The 18,158-nt window shown below is 42.0% G+C and overlaps 1 protein-coding gene across 2 annotated transcripts; it reads right to left on the minus strand.

Annotated features, from left to right (window-relative positions):
* Window positions 1-6,669: 6,669 nt before the first annotated feature.
* Window positions 6,670-13,595, minus strand: Krt40 (keratin 40). 2 transcript variants are annotated; one of them, XM_031351618.1, is made up of 7 exons: window positions 13,086-13,595; window positions 11,639-11,721; window positions 11,155-11,311; window positions 9,992-10,153; window positions 9,792-9,917; window positions 8,494-8,714; window positions 6,670-7,512 (listed from the first exon to the last, which is right to left on the minus strand). In XM_031351618.1, the coding sequence occupies exons 1-7, from the start codon at window positions 13,533-13,535 to the stop codon at window positions 7,413-7,415; spliced, it is 1,299 nt and encodes a 432-aa protein (XP_031207478.1). In that variant the 5' UTR covers window positions 13,536-13,595; the 3' UTR covers window positions 6,670-7,412. The 2 variants fall into 2 exon arrangements, with proteins under 2 accessions (XP_031207478.1, XP_031207479.1); XM_031351619.1 differs by lacking the exons at window positions 11,155-11,311; window positions 11,639-11,721.
* Window positions 13,596-18,158: the final 4,563 nt, after the last annotated feature.

Consider the following 18,158-nt stretch of genomic DNA (forward strand, 5'->3'; position numbering starts at 1 on the left):
ACTAGAGTTTTAAGAATATCGCTAACAAGGTTATTTCAGATCTGGAAGTCAGTCACAGTCTTCGATGCTCATTCTGGGCTCTTATCCCAGTTAGTCAGATTTTGTGTGGAAGAGGTCCATTTAGTGAACATGGTGCTTAAGTTCATTTTCTACAGCTGTACCAAAAAACCTAGGCTCTGTACTCTATGAAGAAAAAACTCTTAATTGGGTCACAGTTAAGATTTAAGAGATGGTACCATCGCCTGCTTAGCTTTAACGACGTTTTTTTTTTTTTTTTTTTTTTTTTTTTTTTTTTTTTTTTTTTTGGCAGATGGCCTGAAAAGGATGAGATTGTATAAGGGAGTTTCATGGTGCGGATAGAAAAAGACACAGAGGAGGTGTGCCCAACCTGCTTATACCTGTGGCAGGATCTAATTTCATATGACTTCATACATTTCCCCTGGGACAGTGTTATTTTGTTCACACAGCTAGATTTAGGTTGGACTCCATCCCAGGGGGTCCCACCCTTTAAAGTCCCCACCACTTCAGGCAAAGTGTGATGGTAGATGTCTATGGTACCAAGCTACTTGGGTAGCTTTTGTGAGAAGACGGAGATTTCAAAGCTATTGTGTGAAATACAGAGGGACACAAAAAGAAGTGGAGCGCCCGTGGCTCAATTGATTAGTGCAGTGTGTGTGTGTGTGTGTGTGTGTGTGTGTGTATGTGTGTGTGTGAGTATGATTGCATGTGCACACGCACGCACATGCATGATTTGATTAACTCCAATAGTTAAAGGACTAATATGAAGTACAAGCTGCACATCTGCTACATATGTGTGAAGGGCCTAGGTCCAGCCCATACATGCTCTTTGGTTGGTGGTTCAGTCTCTTTGAGCTCCTATGGGCCCAGGTTAGTTTACTCTATAGGTCTTTTTGTTGGTGTCCTTGATCACACCGGCTCCCTAGTTCCTTCCCACTACTCTTCCATAAGAATCTTCAGCTCCACCTTTTGTTTGGCTGTGGATCTTTGCATCTGTTTTTGTCAGCTGCTAGATGATGCTTCTCAGAAAATATAAGTTATGCTAGGCTCCTGTCTGCAAGCATAGCAGAGTATCATTAATAATTTCAGGGGTTGGCTTTCTCCCATGAGATGGGTCTCACTTTGGAAATCAATCTGGCAATTTCTCAAAAAATTAGGAATAATTCTACTTCAAGACCCAGCTATGCTACTATTGGGCATACACTCAAAAGATGCCCCACCATCCCACAAGGATACTTACTCCACTCTGTTCATAGCAGCACTATTTTTAATAGCTAGAAACTGGAAACAACCTAGGTGTCCCTCAACCAAAGAATGAACAAAGAAAATGTGGTACATTTACACAATGGAATACTACTCAGCTATTAAAAACAAGGACATCAAGAAATTTGCAGGCAAATGGGTGGAACTAGAAAATAACCTGAGAGAGGTAACCCTGACCCAGAAAGACATGAATACACACACACACACACACACACACACACACACACACACACACACACACACACACACCTTACAGCTGAAGCAAAACTATACTGAAGACAGAGAACAGCTGTGTGATGGCCAGACAGACTGGGAAGAGATTTATCTGCTGGAACATTCCAAGTGTTTTGAACTTGCAATTTTCTTGCACGGCATTTTTGAGTTTCTTGAAATTTTAGCATCAGAGCAATGCTAGAGCTGCGATGACACCCCATGTGTTAATTCATCTGGAAAACATTTTACTTTAAGTATTTTCAAAACCTTTTTATTGTTAGAGAAAGAGCCGTGTTGTGTAAACACATTCGGTATAAAGTTTTAGGTCTGAAATTTGATTTATCCGTAAACCCCCATGAACTAATAGCATATTCTTTATGAGCATTCAAAGGAGAAATAGAAAAAAATTGGAGAACTATCCTCTAGTTGTCTGTTGAGTTTCTCTAAAAGTTGTAGATTTTGAAATAATTTCATATGCACAGGAAGTTAGAAGTAAGGCGTACCGGGGTCCTGAGAGTCCTGCTCCCCCTAGTTCTTATATGTGATTTAGTTAGACTATAGATGCAAAATCGGGAAATTGACATCCAAACATCGGATCATTTTGGTTTTGTGTGATCTTCTAAATGTCATTTTCAGGAAACTGGGTAGAGTTAGAGATCTTCATGTTAAGCAAAGTAAGCCGGACTCAGATGTGGTGGTGGTGGTGGAGGTGGTGGTGGTAGAGTGTGTGTGTGTGTGTGTGTGTGAGGCTCATGCTTTTCTCATATGTAGATAAGATTAGAAGTAAGTACATGGAGACAGAAGGAGAACTGTCAAGGAAGAGAAGGATCTGGGAGGAGGGACATAAGGGTGAGTAAGGGTGTCAAACATGATCAAAATATGTTGTATGTATGAGTGATAATGTCCCAATGAAATCCACTAATTTGTACACTTAAAGTAAATTAACAATAGTTTTGTTGTTGTTGTTGTTTTTGAGATAGGAGGGGCTATATCGCAGGCTGACCTCATTCTTGCCATGTAGTTATGGTTGATGTGAACTCCTGATCCCTCTTTTGTCCACCTCCAGAGTGCTAGGATTATAGGCTTGTACCACCACGCCCAGCACTGTCATCAAATCCAGAGCTTTGAGCATGCAAGGCAGGTGCTCTGTCAACTGCACTACATGTGCAGCCTCCAAAGTGGTCATCTTGGGAGTGGATAAAGAAGCACATAAACATAAGAAATGCATATGTGCCGATCGCTTCTTTTAGCATTTGAAGTTGCCACTTCCTAGTGGTCTTCATAGTTATAGTGATTTGGATATGCAGGGTCCCCCAGTATGACCTATGTAAGACGTTGAAGGTTTGGCCTCCATGTGGTCTCAAGATTTTGAGAAGTGGGGCAAGTTTGAAGAGGCGGGTAAGAAGGTCTGGTTACAGGAAGTCCCTGGCGGTGCCTTTGAAAGGCATCTTGTCCTTGGCATCTTCCTGTTTCTCTTTCTCTCCACTTACTGGTCACGATGAGTTGATCAACCTTTGCTACATACTCATTTTGCCACGGTATCTTACCTTACTGGCTCAAAGCAATGGAATCAGCTGACTACGGCCTGAAAACTCTGTACGTGGGATCAGAAATTAATCTATCCTACTTTAAACTGTACCCCTCAGGCATTTGTCTCCGTGACAAGTCCAGTGGCTCATGGTGTCAAACCTGTCATTGTTTAAACAGTTTTTTCTTCAATAGGTAAAGTTTTATTCTCTCATTTTAATGTTTGCTCTTTGGTTTTCAGAGGTCTCTCATCATTATTTATATATCTATATCTCTATATATGTACACACACACCTCCGGTGTCCATCTGATTTCTAAATTTATCCTTTTGGATATAGGCTTATTTGGATATCTTCCTTGAATCTATCAGTTTGACCTTTGTAAGATGTGGAAAATTTTAACTTTTATTTCTTTAAATACACTTAGCCAAGCACTTTCCACCCCCTCCATGATATGAAGCTGAGATCTTCTGATATGGTCCCTGCTAGCATTTCTTCTAGGCTCCACCCCACAGTTACCTGGCAACAGCCAGGTATACCCGACTCACTATAGACCCGGCTGTTTGCCCTCTCCTCACTCTCTCTTGCTCTCTTACCCTCTTCTCCTTCTGCCTCTTCTCTCCCCATTTCCCTTCCTCTCTCTCTCCATGTGTTCATGGCTGGCCTCTATTCTTCTTCCTCTTCCTCTTCCTCTTCCTCTTCCTCTTCCTCTTCCTCTTCCTCTTCCTCTTCCTCTTCTTCTTCTTCTTCTTCTTCTTCTTCTTCTTCTTCTTCTTCTTTCTCCCTTCTTCTTCTTCTTCCTCTCTCTCTCTCTCTCTCTCTCTCTCTCTCTCTGCCTTTCTCTGTCTTTATTACTCCCCTCAATTTTCCTCCTCATGCCCTAAATAAACTCTATTCTATACTATACTTGTAGTGTGGCTGGTCCCTCAGGGGAAAGGGATGCCTCAGCATGGGCCCACAGAGGCATCCCCTTCTCCCCCGCACCCCTTCACGCCATAACTCGTCTCCACCAAACATATCTCTGGCTTCTTTATCATTCTCTTTTTTTAAAAAAATAAAACACAATAATCCCCAAATTCCCCAGAATGTTCCAGGGCTTCTGGCTTATTTCTTGTTTGTTGTTCAGGCTGGGTGACATTTTCTGTCCTGTGATCCGATTTTCTGCTCTATCTCTCTTCAGCACGCCAAGGTCTGTGACTGAGTCTATCCACTGAGATTCACATTTTGGGTTTGTGGTGTTTTCTCAGTTCTGAAAATTTCCCTGGGCTCTTCATACTGTCTCTGTACTGAGACATCCCTGTGTTCCTCGTTTGTTGAAGGAGCTAATCAGATTCCGGTCATGGAGGCTTTCCCATGACAACTTCTTTTGAATACCTCACCAGGTTATTGTAGCACCTCCATGGGCATATTGGGATCTGTTGTTTGCAGTTTTTCATTAGACTTGATGTTTTTCTGGCTTCTGAAGGGACAGGTAAATTCTGATAGACACTGGAACATTGGGATATTTATATGACAGACTCTGGCTGTCATTTCAATCTGGTTCAAACATGTTTCCCTGACATTATTTGGGAAGGGAAGGGAGATGCTACCTCATGCTGCCAAAGCGGAGTGGAGGCCAGGCTCTCCACTTCCCATTTTAACACCTGAAGGGAGGTCTCTTCCTTAGAATAGGAAGGCAGAGACTTGACTCCTTCTGGGTACTACTTGGCTAGTTGGGTAGTGCCTTGTTACTATTGTTTTCTGTGTGCCTTTGTTATTGTTTATCTCTAGGCTTCCTTGGATACCAACCTAGAAGAGGGTTTTTTTTTTTTTTTTTTTTTTTTTTTTTTTTTTTTTCAGCTATAAGGAGGTATTAAGTCCAAGTCCAAACTCACTCTACAGTCTTCACTGCATTAGGGTAAGGTCTTGGTATTACCCAGTGGAAATGAAAGTCCTGGGTCACCCTCCTCTGTCTTCTCTGACTTGGCCCCATTGGGGAGTTTGGTGGCCTTTATGGCCTGGAAATATGGGAAGGCCTGTCCTGGTGGGCACGGTGACAGACAAATGATCTTTTATGCCTATGGCATTTGCTTGTGTGAGTGGCTAGTGTCTAAAGGTTTTATGCCTTTCTTAGGTGGTCCCCTTTTTGGATCTTTATCTAGAGAGACCAAGTTTTCCATGAGACGTCTTTTTCTGGTTTGTGTTTGTTGATGACACAGGGATATTGATCTCTTCAGCTCCTGCTTTGGGACACAAGAGAAGAAAAGGAAATCTAAGTGTCTCACCACACTAATCCCCAGCTGGTCCTGGCTCCCTCAATCTTTCAGGGTATTATATTTGTTCTGTGTCAACTCCCAGGATTTCCCTAGAACTTGATGATAAGATTCTATTACCAGGCTGTAGAGATGACTCAGAGGTTAAGAACAGTGGTTGTTTATCCAGAGGTCCTGAGTTCAATTCCCCTTACCCACATGATGGCTCACAACTATCTATAATGTGATCTGATGCTCACTTCTGGAATGCATGCATGCAGACAGAGCACTCACACATTAAAAAAACCACATAAATATACAAAATTTTAAAAAAGATTCTATCGTCAAAGACACTAGACACTGCTCTCAGGTCATAAACAAATCATGTTGATATTGACAGGAAACTCCACCCTTGCTGGCTAGTTTGAATAGCTACTGCTGTCATTTTGCTAAATGGATATAATATTAAGCCACCCTCTTGATTTGTATTTGTATACCCATTGTTAAGTGTCACCATCAGACCTCATCAGAGAGGTTTCTTTGTGCAGTCTATGTAGAGGTTAACTCAGAAACCTGCACCTTGTCAAAGTGCAGAGGATACATCAGAGAGGGATGTTCAGCTACAAATGAGATGTCTACAACATGTATTTGTCCCCAAGACTCAGGGACTGTAGTGAAAGAGAGGCTAGAAAGATTGCAAGGGCCAGAAGTCCAGGAGCAGACAGTGTTTTCTGAACACAAAAGGACTGATGTCCTCGAGAATTGGAATCAGCTGCAGGTGCCATACAAGGTCACTCTAGTCAACATTTCATTGTAGAGTGAGGAGGGACTCACAGGCCACCACCCACAGCTGAGGAGTTATGGACAGTTAATGGCTCATTCAGGAGGGAGAGTCCGTTTCCTTTAAGGTTGTGGTTCTTAGTCGAAAATGTGGGCAATACAAATTGGATTAAGAGGGTTAAACAAATAGAAAACATCAAGGTGGGATGTGTCTGCATGGAGTTAGGGGGGCATATATTATCAAAACATGTGTATGAAATTCTCAAAAATTAACGTTAATTATATTAAAAGAATTAATATGTTAATATATTAAAAGAATTCTGGGGGTTTCTGTTAGGAGGAGGAATAAAGAAATATACATGTAGTTAATCTTTTTATAGGTTCCCTTCTCTTCCTCCCTCTCTTTATTGAACCTTGAAGCTCACTATGGACACCTTACTGTAGCCTGGAAGCCCACGGTGGACACCAGATTCAGGTTCTTAGTATGCAAACTTGCTCTTGAACTTGAAGTATTCTTGCTGTTTTTTCTTCTGAGTGCTAAAATTACAGGTGCAAATGATGGCATCTGATTGAGAATAATTCTTTTTTTTTTTTATCTAGGTGTACCTTATGATATATTAAATAATACAACCACTAAAATGACGAACACAGAAAATGTTTTCTTTTAAGTTGGGATTAAAGTACTTAGGTAACATAAGTGAAAAAATATGAAACTGTATACATTGTTAAGTATAATTTATCTCTATGTAGAAAACTAATTATAAGAATGGAAAGGAGAAGGTCCCCCTAAATATTGGCCATTTGTGGGCTGGCACTGCATATTTTCCTTTAATATGCAAAAGTTAAAAATAGGGCAACCTTGTTCATTTAGAATTAAAAATACATGTTATTTTATTTCAGTGAAAGATACATACATTCATCTTTTTAGATATGCAACATTTCTCATGGATTGTTTAATCTGTTTGAGAAGTAAAGACATTTTCAGACTGGGTTTAGGCAAATCCAAACTACAGCCATGGGTTTAGACAATGTCTCTTCTGTTAAATGGTCATTATAGCCAAGGCCATTGGCCACTAAACTGTATTTACCACCCTAAGGAAGCAAGACAAGTTGTGCTTGGAGATTAGCAAGAATATGGGCTTCCAGAATACCAAAAAGCAAGCTTAAGGCAGAAGCCACAATCAATAGACCTAGGATGCTAAGTGCATATTTTCAGGATCTGAAATCCCAATAGTTCTGTTTCTGCACTGGGTGGAGCCTGGTAGAAGTCCCAAGACTCTGGGACAGATCTGCATTTCCAGGTTGAGTGTAGCCCGGGTCAGGTCTCCACTTCTTTCTTGAGTAGTTTTGATTTCCATCCATCATGCTGGAGATTTAATTGTCATGCACAGCAGTTTTCAACTGTGCAAATCACATAGGCTGAACACGGCTCACACACGCTGTTTGACATGGACGCTGTGGAGCCTGGATTGCAGGCGAGTCTGGGGGAAACCAATTCAAACTACATTTAGCAAGAGAATGCTGGTAGCGTGCCATCTCAGAAACACTAGAAGTTGTCTTACAAATTGTCCCCAGGAGAGGCTTTGCATTTGACTCTAGCCTGTTCCATCTCTGGCCCCAGAACAGTCCCATCCATGGCTGCCTCAGTTCACTGCGGCAGACAATGCTGTGCAACTCCTTCTCGTTAGCTTGTGGAATGTTATCTCACGAGTGCTCCCAATTTCCCTCTTGTGGAAATGTGATCTATGAGAACCATTCTATTTCAGAATTTGAGGATATTTTAGGACATTTGTCGTAGACTTAGCCTCAGCTATTCACCCAAAAATTTTCTTTTTATACTGAGGTGTGTGTGTGTGTGTGTGTGTGTGTGTGTGTGTGTGTGTGTATGTAGGTCAGAGGACAGCCTATAGAGTCAGTCAGTTCTTTTCTTCCACCATGTAGGTTCCAGGGATTGACTTCAGGTCACAAGCCTCCACAGTAAGTACCTTTACCCACTGTGGTAGTTTGGATGAGAAATGTCTCCCTATAGGCTCAAGTATTTGAACATTTAGTTCCTGATTGGCAGAACTGTCTGCGGAGGTGGTGCCGCCTTCCTGGAGGAAGTACATCACTGGGGGTGGACTTTCAGTTCACTCTTCCTGCTTCGTGTTGCAGTTGGAGATGTGATCGCTAAACTTCCTGTCATCTCTATACTTCCTGCTGTCAGGCCTGGTGCTTGCTGCCATGCTGCCCAGCCATGACATACTCTTACCCATCCGCAGCTGTAAGCCAGAATAAACCCTCTTCCTCAAGTTGTCTTTGGTCATGTTCATGGAAAACAAAGAAGTAACTAACACGCCCACCGAGCCTCCTAGCCATGCCTTTCCTTCACTGTTTGAAAAGGAAGACCCCGAAACATGTTATGGAATTGGCCTTGAGGAAACAGGATTCTCCTTGGGGACTCTGGGAACTGTGTAACTTGCCTGCTGTCCTCTTTCTCCAGCAGGCCCCTGTATGTGTTGATCTCACACTCCAGCCTGGCCTTGGTGTCCAGCAGCACCTGGTACTCCTGGTTCTGACGCTCCAGGTCACAGCGGATCTCAGCAAGCTGGTGCTCCACACTGTCAATTAGGCACTGCATTTGGGCCAGTTGTGTGCTGTACTGGGCCTCAGTTTCCGCCACAGTACACTCCAGAGACTCCGTCTGCAAGAAGGAAGACCTTCTCAGAAGGACCCTATGACAGACCCTTGATGTACCCCTTTCTAGCTCCAAGACCTCAGGGCAAGTTATTTAGCTTCTCTGAGCCTGTTTTATTCTATATAGTCAATGGAGAATGCAAAGTGCCTGTGTCATGGGGAGACTAGGAAGGCGAGAAGTGCTGACACATGGGGAACATTTGGGACAGTGCCTGGAAGCAAGTCAAGGCCTCGTCACCTCTATCATTATAACAATTGTCCCCCAGGACTTTTTTGGGTAGCTTAAGGAGGCTTGTCATCATTTGGGAAGAAACTCTTGAGTCTGAGCATCTGCACAGTGCCGATACAATGAAAGAAGATCAGGGTTCAACCACCAAGCAGGATTCCGTTTCTACTGAGAACTGCAGAACATTCTGGCACTTACTTTCTTTGACCCTAGCTTTTCTCTACCTGTTCAAACAGGCTAGTGAAGGTGTCTACCACAGATCACACTATGCCACTCCTAGATGAATGCTCAGGTGAGGTTCATCTAGGTATACTCCTTGGATGCAGCCCAACACGTACCACAGTGCCTAATGGGACCTGGCATATGTGCCTTTCACTGCATGGTGTTCTTGTTGTATGGGTGGGGAGGGCTGTGGTGATGTGCAGATCTTAGCTGTAGTGTGAACACTTGAAACTTGATGTGCTTTTTTGTCTTTGACACTACGGTGAAACTGGAAAACTGTTCGTCGATTAAAGGCAATGAAAATCTGTTGCTAAGCTTAAGGGCCTTTGGCTCAGCTCTCCCCTTTCCATTGTGTTCTAAGACTTTTCTTGTCTCTAACAGATGGTATTGGAGGACATGCTCAGGCTTAGGAGGACCAGGGAGGCACCCTGGTGAGACCCCAAAGGCTGTTGATGTGTCACTCTGTTTCCAATATGGACAAGTAACATATGCGAAGAAAGGGAGGGAAATGCCAGCTAGGCTAATTGGATGCCCAGCCCTGCTGCTGAACTGTGAGCATCTCCCTGGACTTCTGTCAAAGAGCATAGCATCTCTGGGATGCTGTTGACAAAGGCTAGCACTGTTCATCCCACGCACCAGGGTTTGCTGTGCCTGGAGCTCAATTTCCAGAGTGTTGGCCGTGCGCTTCAACTCCAGCATCTCAGTCTGGCAGCCCTGCAGCTGCTCTGCACTGGACATCTGCTGCTGGTTCAGCTCTTCTGTCTGAAACAAAGGCCCCGTTAGAGAGCTCAGGCAAGGCACCCTCCCTTTGCCTGTCCTTTCCAGAGGGCACTGACCTGAGCAGCGAACCACTCCTCCGCATCCCTACGGTTGTTTGCCAGGACCCTCTCATATTGACATCGCATCTCATCCAGGACCTTGTTGAGATCCACAGTGGGCGCAGTGTCCAGCTCCACACTGAGCCGATCTCCAAGCTGCTCACGAAGCAGGTTGACCTCCTGAGGGTGGAAATAGAGTAAAGAATGTCAGAGTGATGTGTGTGTGTGTGTGTGGTGTGTGTGTAATGTTAATATGATGAAAAAGATATATCACATTTTGAAAAAGATAAATCATATTTTGATTTTTTTGGCACATTGGGCAAAAGTCTAGGATTTTGGTTCAGATTCTCTTGGTTAAATCTCTTTACTACTGCTGTTTAAGAAAGACTGTTAAAATTTATATTTAAGGGCATCTGTATGCCACATGGAGCTGGAGTTATGGGCAGTTGTGGGCTTCCTGAGATGGGTACAGGAAACTGAACCTGGGTCCTCTGGAAGGGCAACCAGCACTCTTAATTGCTGAGTCATTTTCCCATCCCCTCTTTCTATTAGGTTTAAATGTCTCAGCTGCTTTGTCTGCAAAATGGGTGTAATATTGTATCCTTTCCAAGAAGGTTATTGTGAGACAGGGAAGAGTTACTACACACACAATAAATCTATAAAGTTGATGACACATGCTAAGGTATCCACAATTGCCAGCTATTGTTACCATCAAAATACTCAAAGAGTAAAGTTTAACTTTATTACATCACTCTGCTTTTTATTCTTAATAGTTTATGATAGAAACAAGACTATAAATGCACAATACCTAAAAACATGATTTCAAATACTGCATGATTATTTATTCCTTTTTTGGGAAGGGAATATACAGCCTGTTTAATCATCAATCTTCTTGTTATACAATAGCACTTATGGAGAAAACCATGAGTTGAGTTACTTCTCCACCCAAGCAATGGCAGGAGCCAGAGTGGCCTCACCTCCCTGGCACTGCTGAGGGTTCTGTTACATAATGATACATGCTGTACATCACATCCTTCTTGAGAGACACTGGGAGGATCATGCTACGCAATGAGCATGTCTCTAGGCTTGCTCCCGTTTAGGCAGTGTCTATCCCTGCTTAGTTTATACTCATGAGATCTCTCAGCAGGACTCTTCCTATAGTCTTTGGCCACTTTGCTCACCTCTTCATGGCCTTTCTTAAGGCAAAGCAGATCATCTTTCAGAGACTCCACATGGGCCTCCAGATCGGACTTGCACAGGGTCAGTTCACCTAGGATCCCACGAAGGCCACTGATGTCATTCTCCACCAGCTGGCGCAGGGACAGTTCGCTCTCATACCTTTCAGACAGTAGAAAGGGAGGGGAGTCGCTTAATTGGCTAAAAGTGCTGGGATGCAGGGGTGGATGACATGTGGCCTCCAGGGAGCCACTTGCCTCAATTTCCCTTGCATTCCAAATGAAGGTGAGTTCAAGGTTCAAACATTCCCAGTTAAAAAAATCTATTATGCAAACCAAGCAAAGAATATTTACTCTCTCACTGAAAGCCATTAATTGTTATTAGTTACTATTTTCTAATTATTTTCTAATTAAATTTAAAAATTAATATGTAAAGTGTATACATAAAATACAGTGTGGTTTTAAAAAAAAGAAACATAATTTGACTTACTTTGACCTAAAATCATCAGCAGCCAGTTTGCAGTTGTCCACCTGTACGGCAAGTCTAGAATTCTCTGCCTTTGTGCACAATATCTAAGAGGTAAGTCATCATTTAATGAACAGCTCTTTAGAAGAAACCCACATATCTATTTTAATAGCCATACCATTCATTAGTTTATGGAAGTCTTTCCAAGTGAACATAACATCTCTTTCAACCCGGGTCCTACTAACTATATCACTTCATAAAATAAAAGACTTCAGTGCCAATTTAGAAACAAAATACAGAAGTAAAAGAGGTTCCCTTCCTAAAATGAAAGATTTTATCTTGTTTTTTTTTTCTTATTATGTGTAGATGTGTAGTGTGTGTGTGAGTGCATATGCATGTGAGTATATGTGCGTGTGTGAGTGTGTATGTCTGTGTATGTGCCTATACATGGGACAGTGTGTGGAGTGTGTGTGTATGTGTATATGTGTGTTGGTAAGAGTGTAGATTTGTACAGTGAGAAGAGGGGGTTGGGTCCTCCTTGGGAGATGAGGTTTTAGGTGGTTGTGAGTTTTCATCCATGAGTGTTAAGACCTGAACTCCGGTGCTCATGAGTAGTACAGCGCTGTTAATCACTGCTCAGCCAACTCTGTGGCTCAAGGTTTCCTTTACAAGTGATATAGGGTATTTTACCATCACTATTGGCTGTCAAGCTCTGTTAAAGTTTCCCGAACTGCTAGTGTTTATTAGAATTACCTCTTTGTCTGTGGTCATAGAAATTCATCAATTAAAGAAGAAATGGCTTTGTTGGTCAAGGGTTTGAAATACTAGTAGGAGGACCTGGGTTCAATCCCACAGAACTCGCATAAAAAGGTAAGTATAGCAAGCAGTGTCTTTTAACCCCTGGTTCTGGAGAGGTGGAAACAATAAGATCCCTGGAGCTTTCTGGCCAGTCTTTGGGGACTGCAGTCAAATCAGTGACTTCCAGCTTCAATGAGAGACTCTGTCTCAAAAACAAGGCAAGGAATGGAAGACACCATTGACCTCAGGCCTCCTCATACACTCTCAGGCATGCATTCCCTCCCTACATGATCATACAACTATGTCACCCACCAACCCCACGTGTGTGTACACATACACACAAATAGAGAATGATTACCAGGTGAACTCAAGTGGATGGCATTCAATATCTGTTTGATAAAGAATATAAATGTGCAATGATACATGCAGAACAGATTTTTAGAAGATATCATAATTCAATTTCCCTTACACTGTAGACAAAGTCTACAGCAAGGTGGCCTTTCTATAGTCACCCAGTAATTCGCAGAGAATGAGACCGATTATTTGATCTAGCTCTGGGAATCCCTCTTTGCTTTCTTTTACATCTACAAAGCAACCTGCCCCAGTATAGCAATGAAAAAAAAAAAAAACCGTAAATGAGAAACCGAGAACATTGGGCGGTGAGACACCTAACCTTTTGTTGGAGCTCTTCAATGGTGTCGAAGTACCGCTGATAATCGGGACAAACCATTGAGGCATCGGGCTCGCATTGCTCTCGGATCCTGCATTCCAGCTCTGCGTTGTTCTCTTCCAGGCTTCTCACCCTCTCCAGATAGCTGGCCAGTCTGTCATTCAGGAACTGCATGGTCTCTTTCTCATTACTGTTGAACGTCCCTTCCTCACACCATGCACAGCTCCCCACCAGGCAAGGACTGTTACAACCGCCAGCCAAGTAGCAAGGTGAGAGGCAACCGGCTGGGAGGTGAGCCCTGCAGAGGAAGCTCGGGGTGTGACATCTGGATGCTGCGGCACAAGCGCTGGGGAGGCAAGTTGTGTTAGAAGGGCAGAATGAGGCAGTTGCACAGCCTGATGCCCCTGCACAGGACTCAGAAGAACAGCAGCCAGAGGAGCCATCGGAAGCCATCTTCTGAGAAGGAACAAACAGCTTGGATACAGTATTGCTCAGGTCTCGCCTAGTCTCCAAAGGTCTAGGACTTTTGGCCTCCTAAGACTTTTATATCTCCCTTCAAATGGGTGTTTACAGGACACACCGATGTTTTCTCTAGCTCTACAGGTGCCAGTTTTTCTACAAACATCTCATTAGTGTTGATTATTTATGGAGGAAGTTTTATGCCTCGTAAAAGGAGGATAACTTCAGGTTACTAAATCAGGACTAACGCCATTTGCACATGAGGCTTGGATAAAAATTCTTATTTCAGCAAATGGCCATAGGAAGCATTGTCCTTTTGAATGAATAAGGAACCAAAGAGAAAAATCGAGCCATCAGTAATTACAGGTAGAGCTCATTAGAGATACAGAAAGTAATATTCCCATAGGGTTTGATTCTGAAAATTGATTGTTCTGGTCTACTATACAAATGGACATCACAGCTTATTAAATTGCATGCATTTGTTTGTACTACCAACTGTTGTGAAAATGGTCATTGTGGTTAGCAATCTTGAAGTGCTTTTTTTTTTTTTTTTTTTTTTTTTTAGCTTGAAGCAATATGCTTACATGGCAAAGGAAAAGGTTTATGCTGAATGTAAAGTGTGTGCACTCATTTTATAGACTGATAAGAATAATTGAGCCAAAATATGAACTGGTTATTAAGATCTGAATTATGATCTTTAGCCATCCAGAATTTGTAGTCTGTAGTCAAGCACTAACCATGCCTAACCCTGCTTAGTTGGTGGGATTGGATATGTATGCTCTTAGTGGATAGTCAGATATGTAAACTTTGCTTTCTCATATTTACATTTTAGATATGTTATGCTACTTTTAAAAAGCAGTCACTCTTTTCTCCTTCTTTCCTTCCTTTCTTCCTACCTTCCTGCCTTCCTTAATTTTGAGTGTCTTAAATTGTTCTTTATCTTATTATTATTACTTTTGAGGTAGGGTTTCTCTACATAGCCCTGGCTGACCTGGAACTCACTATGTAGACCAGGCTGGCCTCTGACTCATATTGATCCACCTGAATCTGCCTCTGGAATGGTATGATAAAAAGCTTGTGTTGTCAAGAGCCAACATAGGAGAAGCTAAAAACTAGCAGGTGATCTTCCTGAGATAGGTCCACCTTGGATTAAAATCTATGACGGAGCTCCGGAAAGCAAGGCCCAGGAGAAATTCATTTTAGGAAAGATTCCTGCTATTAGTATGCTTTTCCTGTTATTATTAACACACATGCATATATACATATATAATATATATCATTAGGTATTAGCTCATCCGTTTGAGCAGATCTCTGCAGAAGTACAAACATGTACTGTCTTGTATTGATGCTATAGAGACAAATAGATGACTTCTCAATTCTTTATGATGATCCTATAAGAATTCCTAAAATTATGTTAGTACTTATTAAGCTCTTTTGTAGTGGAACTGCTTTTAGGTTCTCTCTGATAATCAAAACTGCATTGAGTACTCTGCCAGTCTTTAGTGTTATGAGTTAATTGCTTATGAGATACCAAGCAGACACCTCCTACTCAGCACATTTGAAAGGTTATAAAACCACTAACTAAAGGACATGAAAACAGAACTAATGATTTATTATAGGTGCTAAAACAGAAGATAAAATATTGACTGAGTTTATCTATATAAAACTTCACTAATAACTTAGTTATGGGTTTTAACTCTCCATGAACCTGTAGAGCTGTGACAGGTAATGTTTACTCCTCATGGATATGCATGAAAACATTCTCTGTTGTAAACGTCTTTTCCCATTTATGATTTGAATTTATGTGTAAACTTGTGATGAACTTTTTACCATGTGATCATGTACTCTGAAAGATGTGTGAGTGCTGAAGATGAAGAGAACATTCCTCTGGTCCCCTTTTCCTTAGGCCCCCTAACACTCCTTTCTTTTTCTTTTTTTTTGGTTTTTCGAGACAAGGTTTCTCTGTATGGCCCTGGCTCTCCTGGAACTCACTCTGTAGACCAGGCTGGCCTCGAACTCAGAAATTCGCCTGCCTCTGCCTCCCAAGTGCTGGGATTAAAGGCGTGCGCCACCACTGCCCAGCCAACACTCCTTTCTTACAAGGCCTTTCCCCCTTTTTCTTAGAGAGCTTTCATAGGATACTTTTTTACAACATAGAAACAAACACTAAAATCACTTTTCAAAGGGCTCCTTTTCTTTCTGCAACTTCAACTAGCAGGCTGAAAGTTAGAGCCCTGCAATTCCTGCAGAGATAGAACAAAGGGTACTTTGTAGTAACTTAATCCTTCACCCTTAGGCTACAGATGTTAATTGTCTAAACCAGTGGTTTTTAACCCTCAGAATTAGCAAGAAAGTTTTTAGGGCTTTTCTAGACGTTATCATCAGCTTTCAGTATAGTTAGAGAGCTAGAACATCCAGAGAGACCATCAGTCTTTAAAGCTACAAGGGAAATCCAATTCTGTGTCTCATTTCAACCTGCTCCAGGCTAGAAGGCTCTCGCCAATGCATCACCTTAACTTTTGAGACAAAGTTTCTCATGGACTCAAAGTTCACCCACTCAGGTAGGCTGGCTATCCAGTGAACTCTAGAATACTATTCTCTCTCCCACCCCAACACTGGGTTATAGATGTGCTGCCATGTCCATCTTGATTTCAAAGCCTCATGCTTGTGTGTGCAACAGATTCTTTACTGATACAGCCTCTTTCCTCAGCTCCTTTAAGACTCTTTATAAAGGAAACAAAAATCCATTAGTCTGATAAAGGAAAAAATGTTCATGATCCAAAACAAAACACAACTGACCCCTCACCCCCACCCTGAACATTGCTTCCCAGGCAGCTACCAAGGAAAATAAAATAATAGAAATCAGAAGAAGTATATAAGATAATATCCTGGGATTTATTTACAAATTACTTGAATCCTTGGGCTATATTCTAGAGGGTTCATGATGCACTGGTACTACTCTGTGAAGGAAGTGGGGCTGAGGGTTCAAAGATGCACTTAAAAAGATTAATAACTAAAATAAAGCCACAACCCAGGAGTAAACTGATCACTAACATAAAAAAAAATCACTTTGAAAAGAAACGCTTTTCTTCACTAGCCAGCTGTCATAGGCCCATAGGTAATTTAAATGTAATACTATGAAGCAGGCTGTGGAGATGCATAGCTGGGATTCCAGTTTGGGAGGCTCAGGCAGGAAGATCAGGTATTTGAGGATGGTCTGGGCTATATATCAAGACCCTGTCTCAAAAAAGTGTTATACTATAACATGCTATTATTTTAAATTAACTGTAGATAAAATAAGGAATATTTCCTTTTGCCTAGAAAGTAAGTTCTGACGGAAGAGTTTTGGTTGCTGTTTGTGGGGCAGCCACAAAGAGTGGGGCACGGCTATTCACTTTAGTCTTGATTAAATAAACAGTTTTGCACAGTAATGGACAGTTCTACTCTCAGAACGTGGGAGGGGGCCAGGGTACACATCTGCAGGTTATGATTCTCAGAAGCAGAGGACATTGGGAACAGAGGGAAACAGGTAGGCATCATGAGAGGTCATGATGACAAACATGGTTGTTTCATTGATGGTATCCATATGGCTTTGGGACATCCACTGACTATACTTTTGCCTGAATAGTTTTTCAAAAATACGATTTTATTTATTTATTTATTTTTATTCTTCATTGATATAATCCAAACCATCTACTTTGCTAAACAGGATCTTCCTTCCCCAGTTGACAACTACCTTGTGGCTTGATACTTGTTTCACAAACCCAAGCTACAACCACTCTACTAGCTCATAGATATTGTTTCTCCTCCTTCCTTTCATGGCTCAGTCTTCTTGTTGAAAACCAGTGGAAATGCCATCCAGCTGCTTCAGCTTGAGACATCTATATCAGACTCCTCACACCAAGGCTCAGGGAGCATGTGGAAGAGAGGGTAGCAGAAAGGTTGTAGGAGCCACAGGTGGCAAACAGCAAGGAAACAGTGTTTACAGGACACAGTAGGGCAGCAACACAGAGGAACTCACAGTGGCTGTGACAGCATCTCAACTCATGCAAGCTCTCAACTCATGCAAGTTTAAGCCAGATGGAATAGACAGGTGAGCACAAGGTCTCACCCATAGTTGAGGCAATTAGTAGCTGCTGGGAGAGGGAGAGTTGATCTTCTTTAAGAGTGTCATCCATGATAGGTTGAATGCATTCCAAATGGAAGGCCACATACACATGGATATATGGGCAGCACAATCTGGACTTGGCTTTAAAAGCAATCAATAAAAAGAGAGGACACAAAATTGGGTGAACTGTAAAGTGTGGGATAGATCTGGGTGGAGCTGGGAGAAGGCATGAATAGGATCATAAGACCTTATGTGAAATCCTCAAAGGAAAAAAACCACACATACAAGTTCATATGTGATTTTCCTTTGTAGCTTTATTAGTCTTTCTTGGACAGAGTCTCTTAAGACATAGTAAGTATTGTGTGTAATTTTGCACTACCTGCCTTTAGCTCTGGGAAATGACAGAGATAGCAGCCCCTGCTCAGCTTCCCTTGAAGCTGTGGATAAAACACACACAGTTGTTCCTTTTAACTTGCCTTTTTGGCACAATTGCTGGGCACTACTATCTC

Source organism: Mastomys coucha, unplaced genomic scaffold (assembly GCF_008632895.1).
Source record: "Mastomys coucha isolate ucsf_1 unplaced genomic scaffold, UCSF_Mcou_1 pScaffold5, whole genome shotgun sequence".
Classification (NCBI taxonomy): Eukaryota; Metazoa; Chordata; class Mammalia; order Rodentia; family Muridae; genus Mastomys; species Mastomys coucha.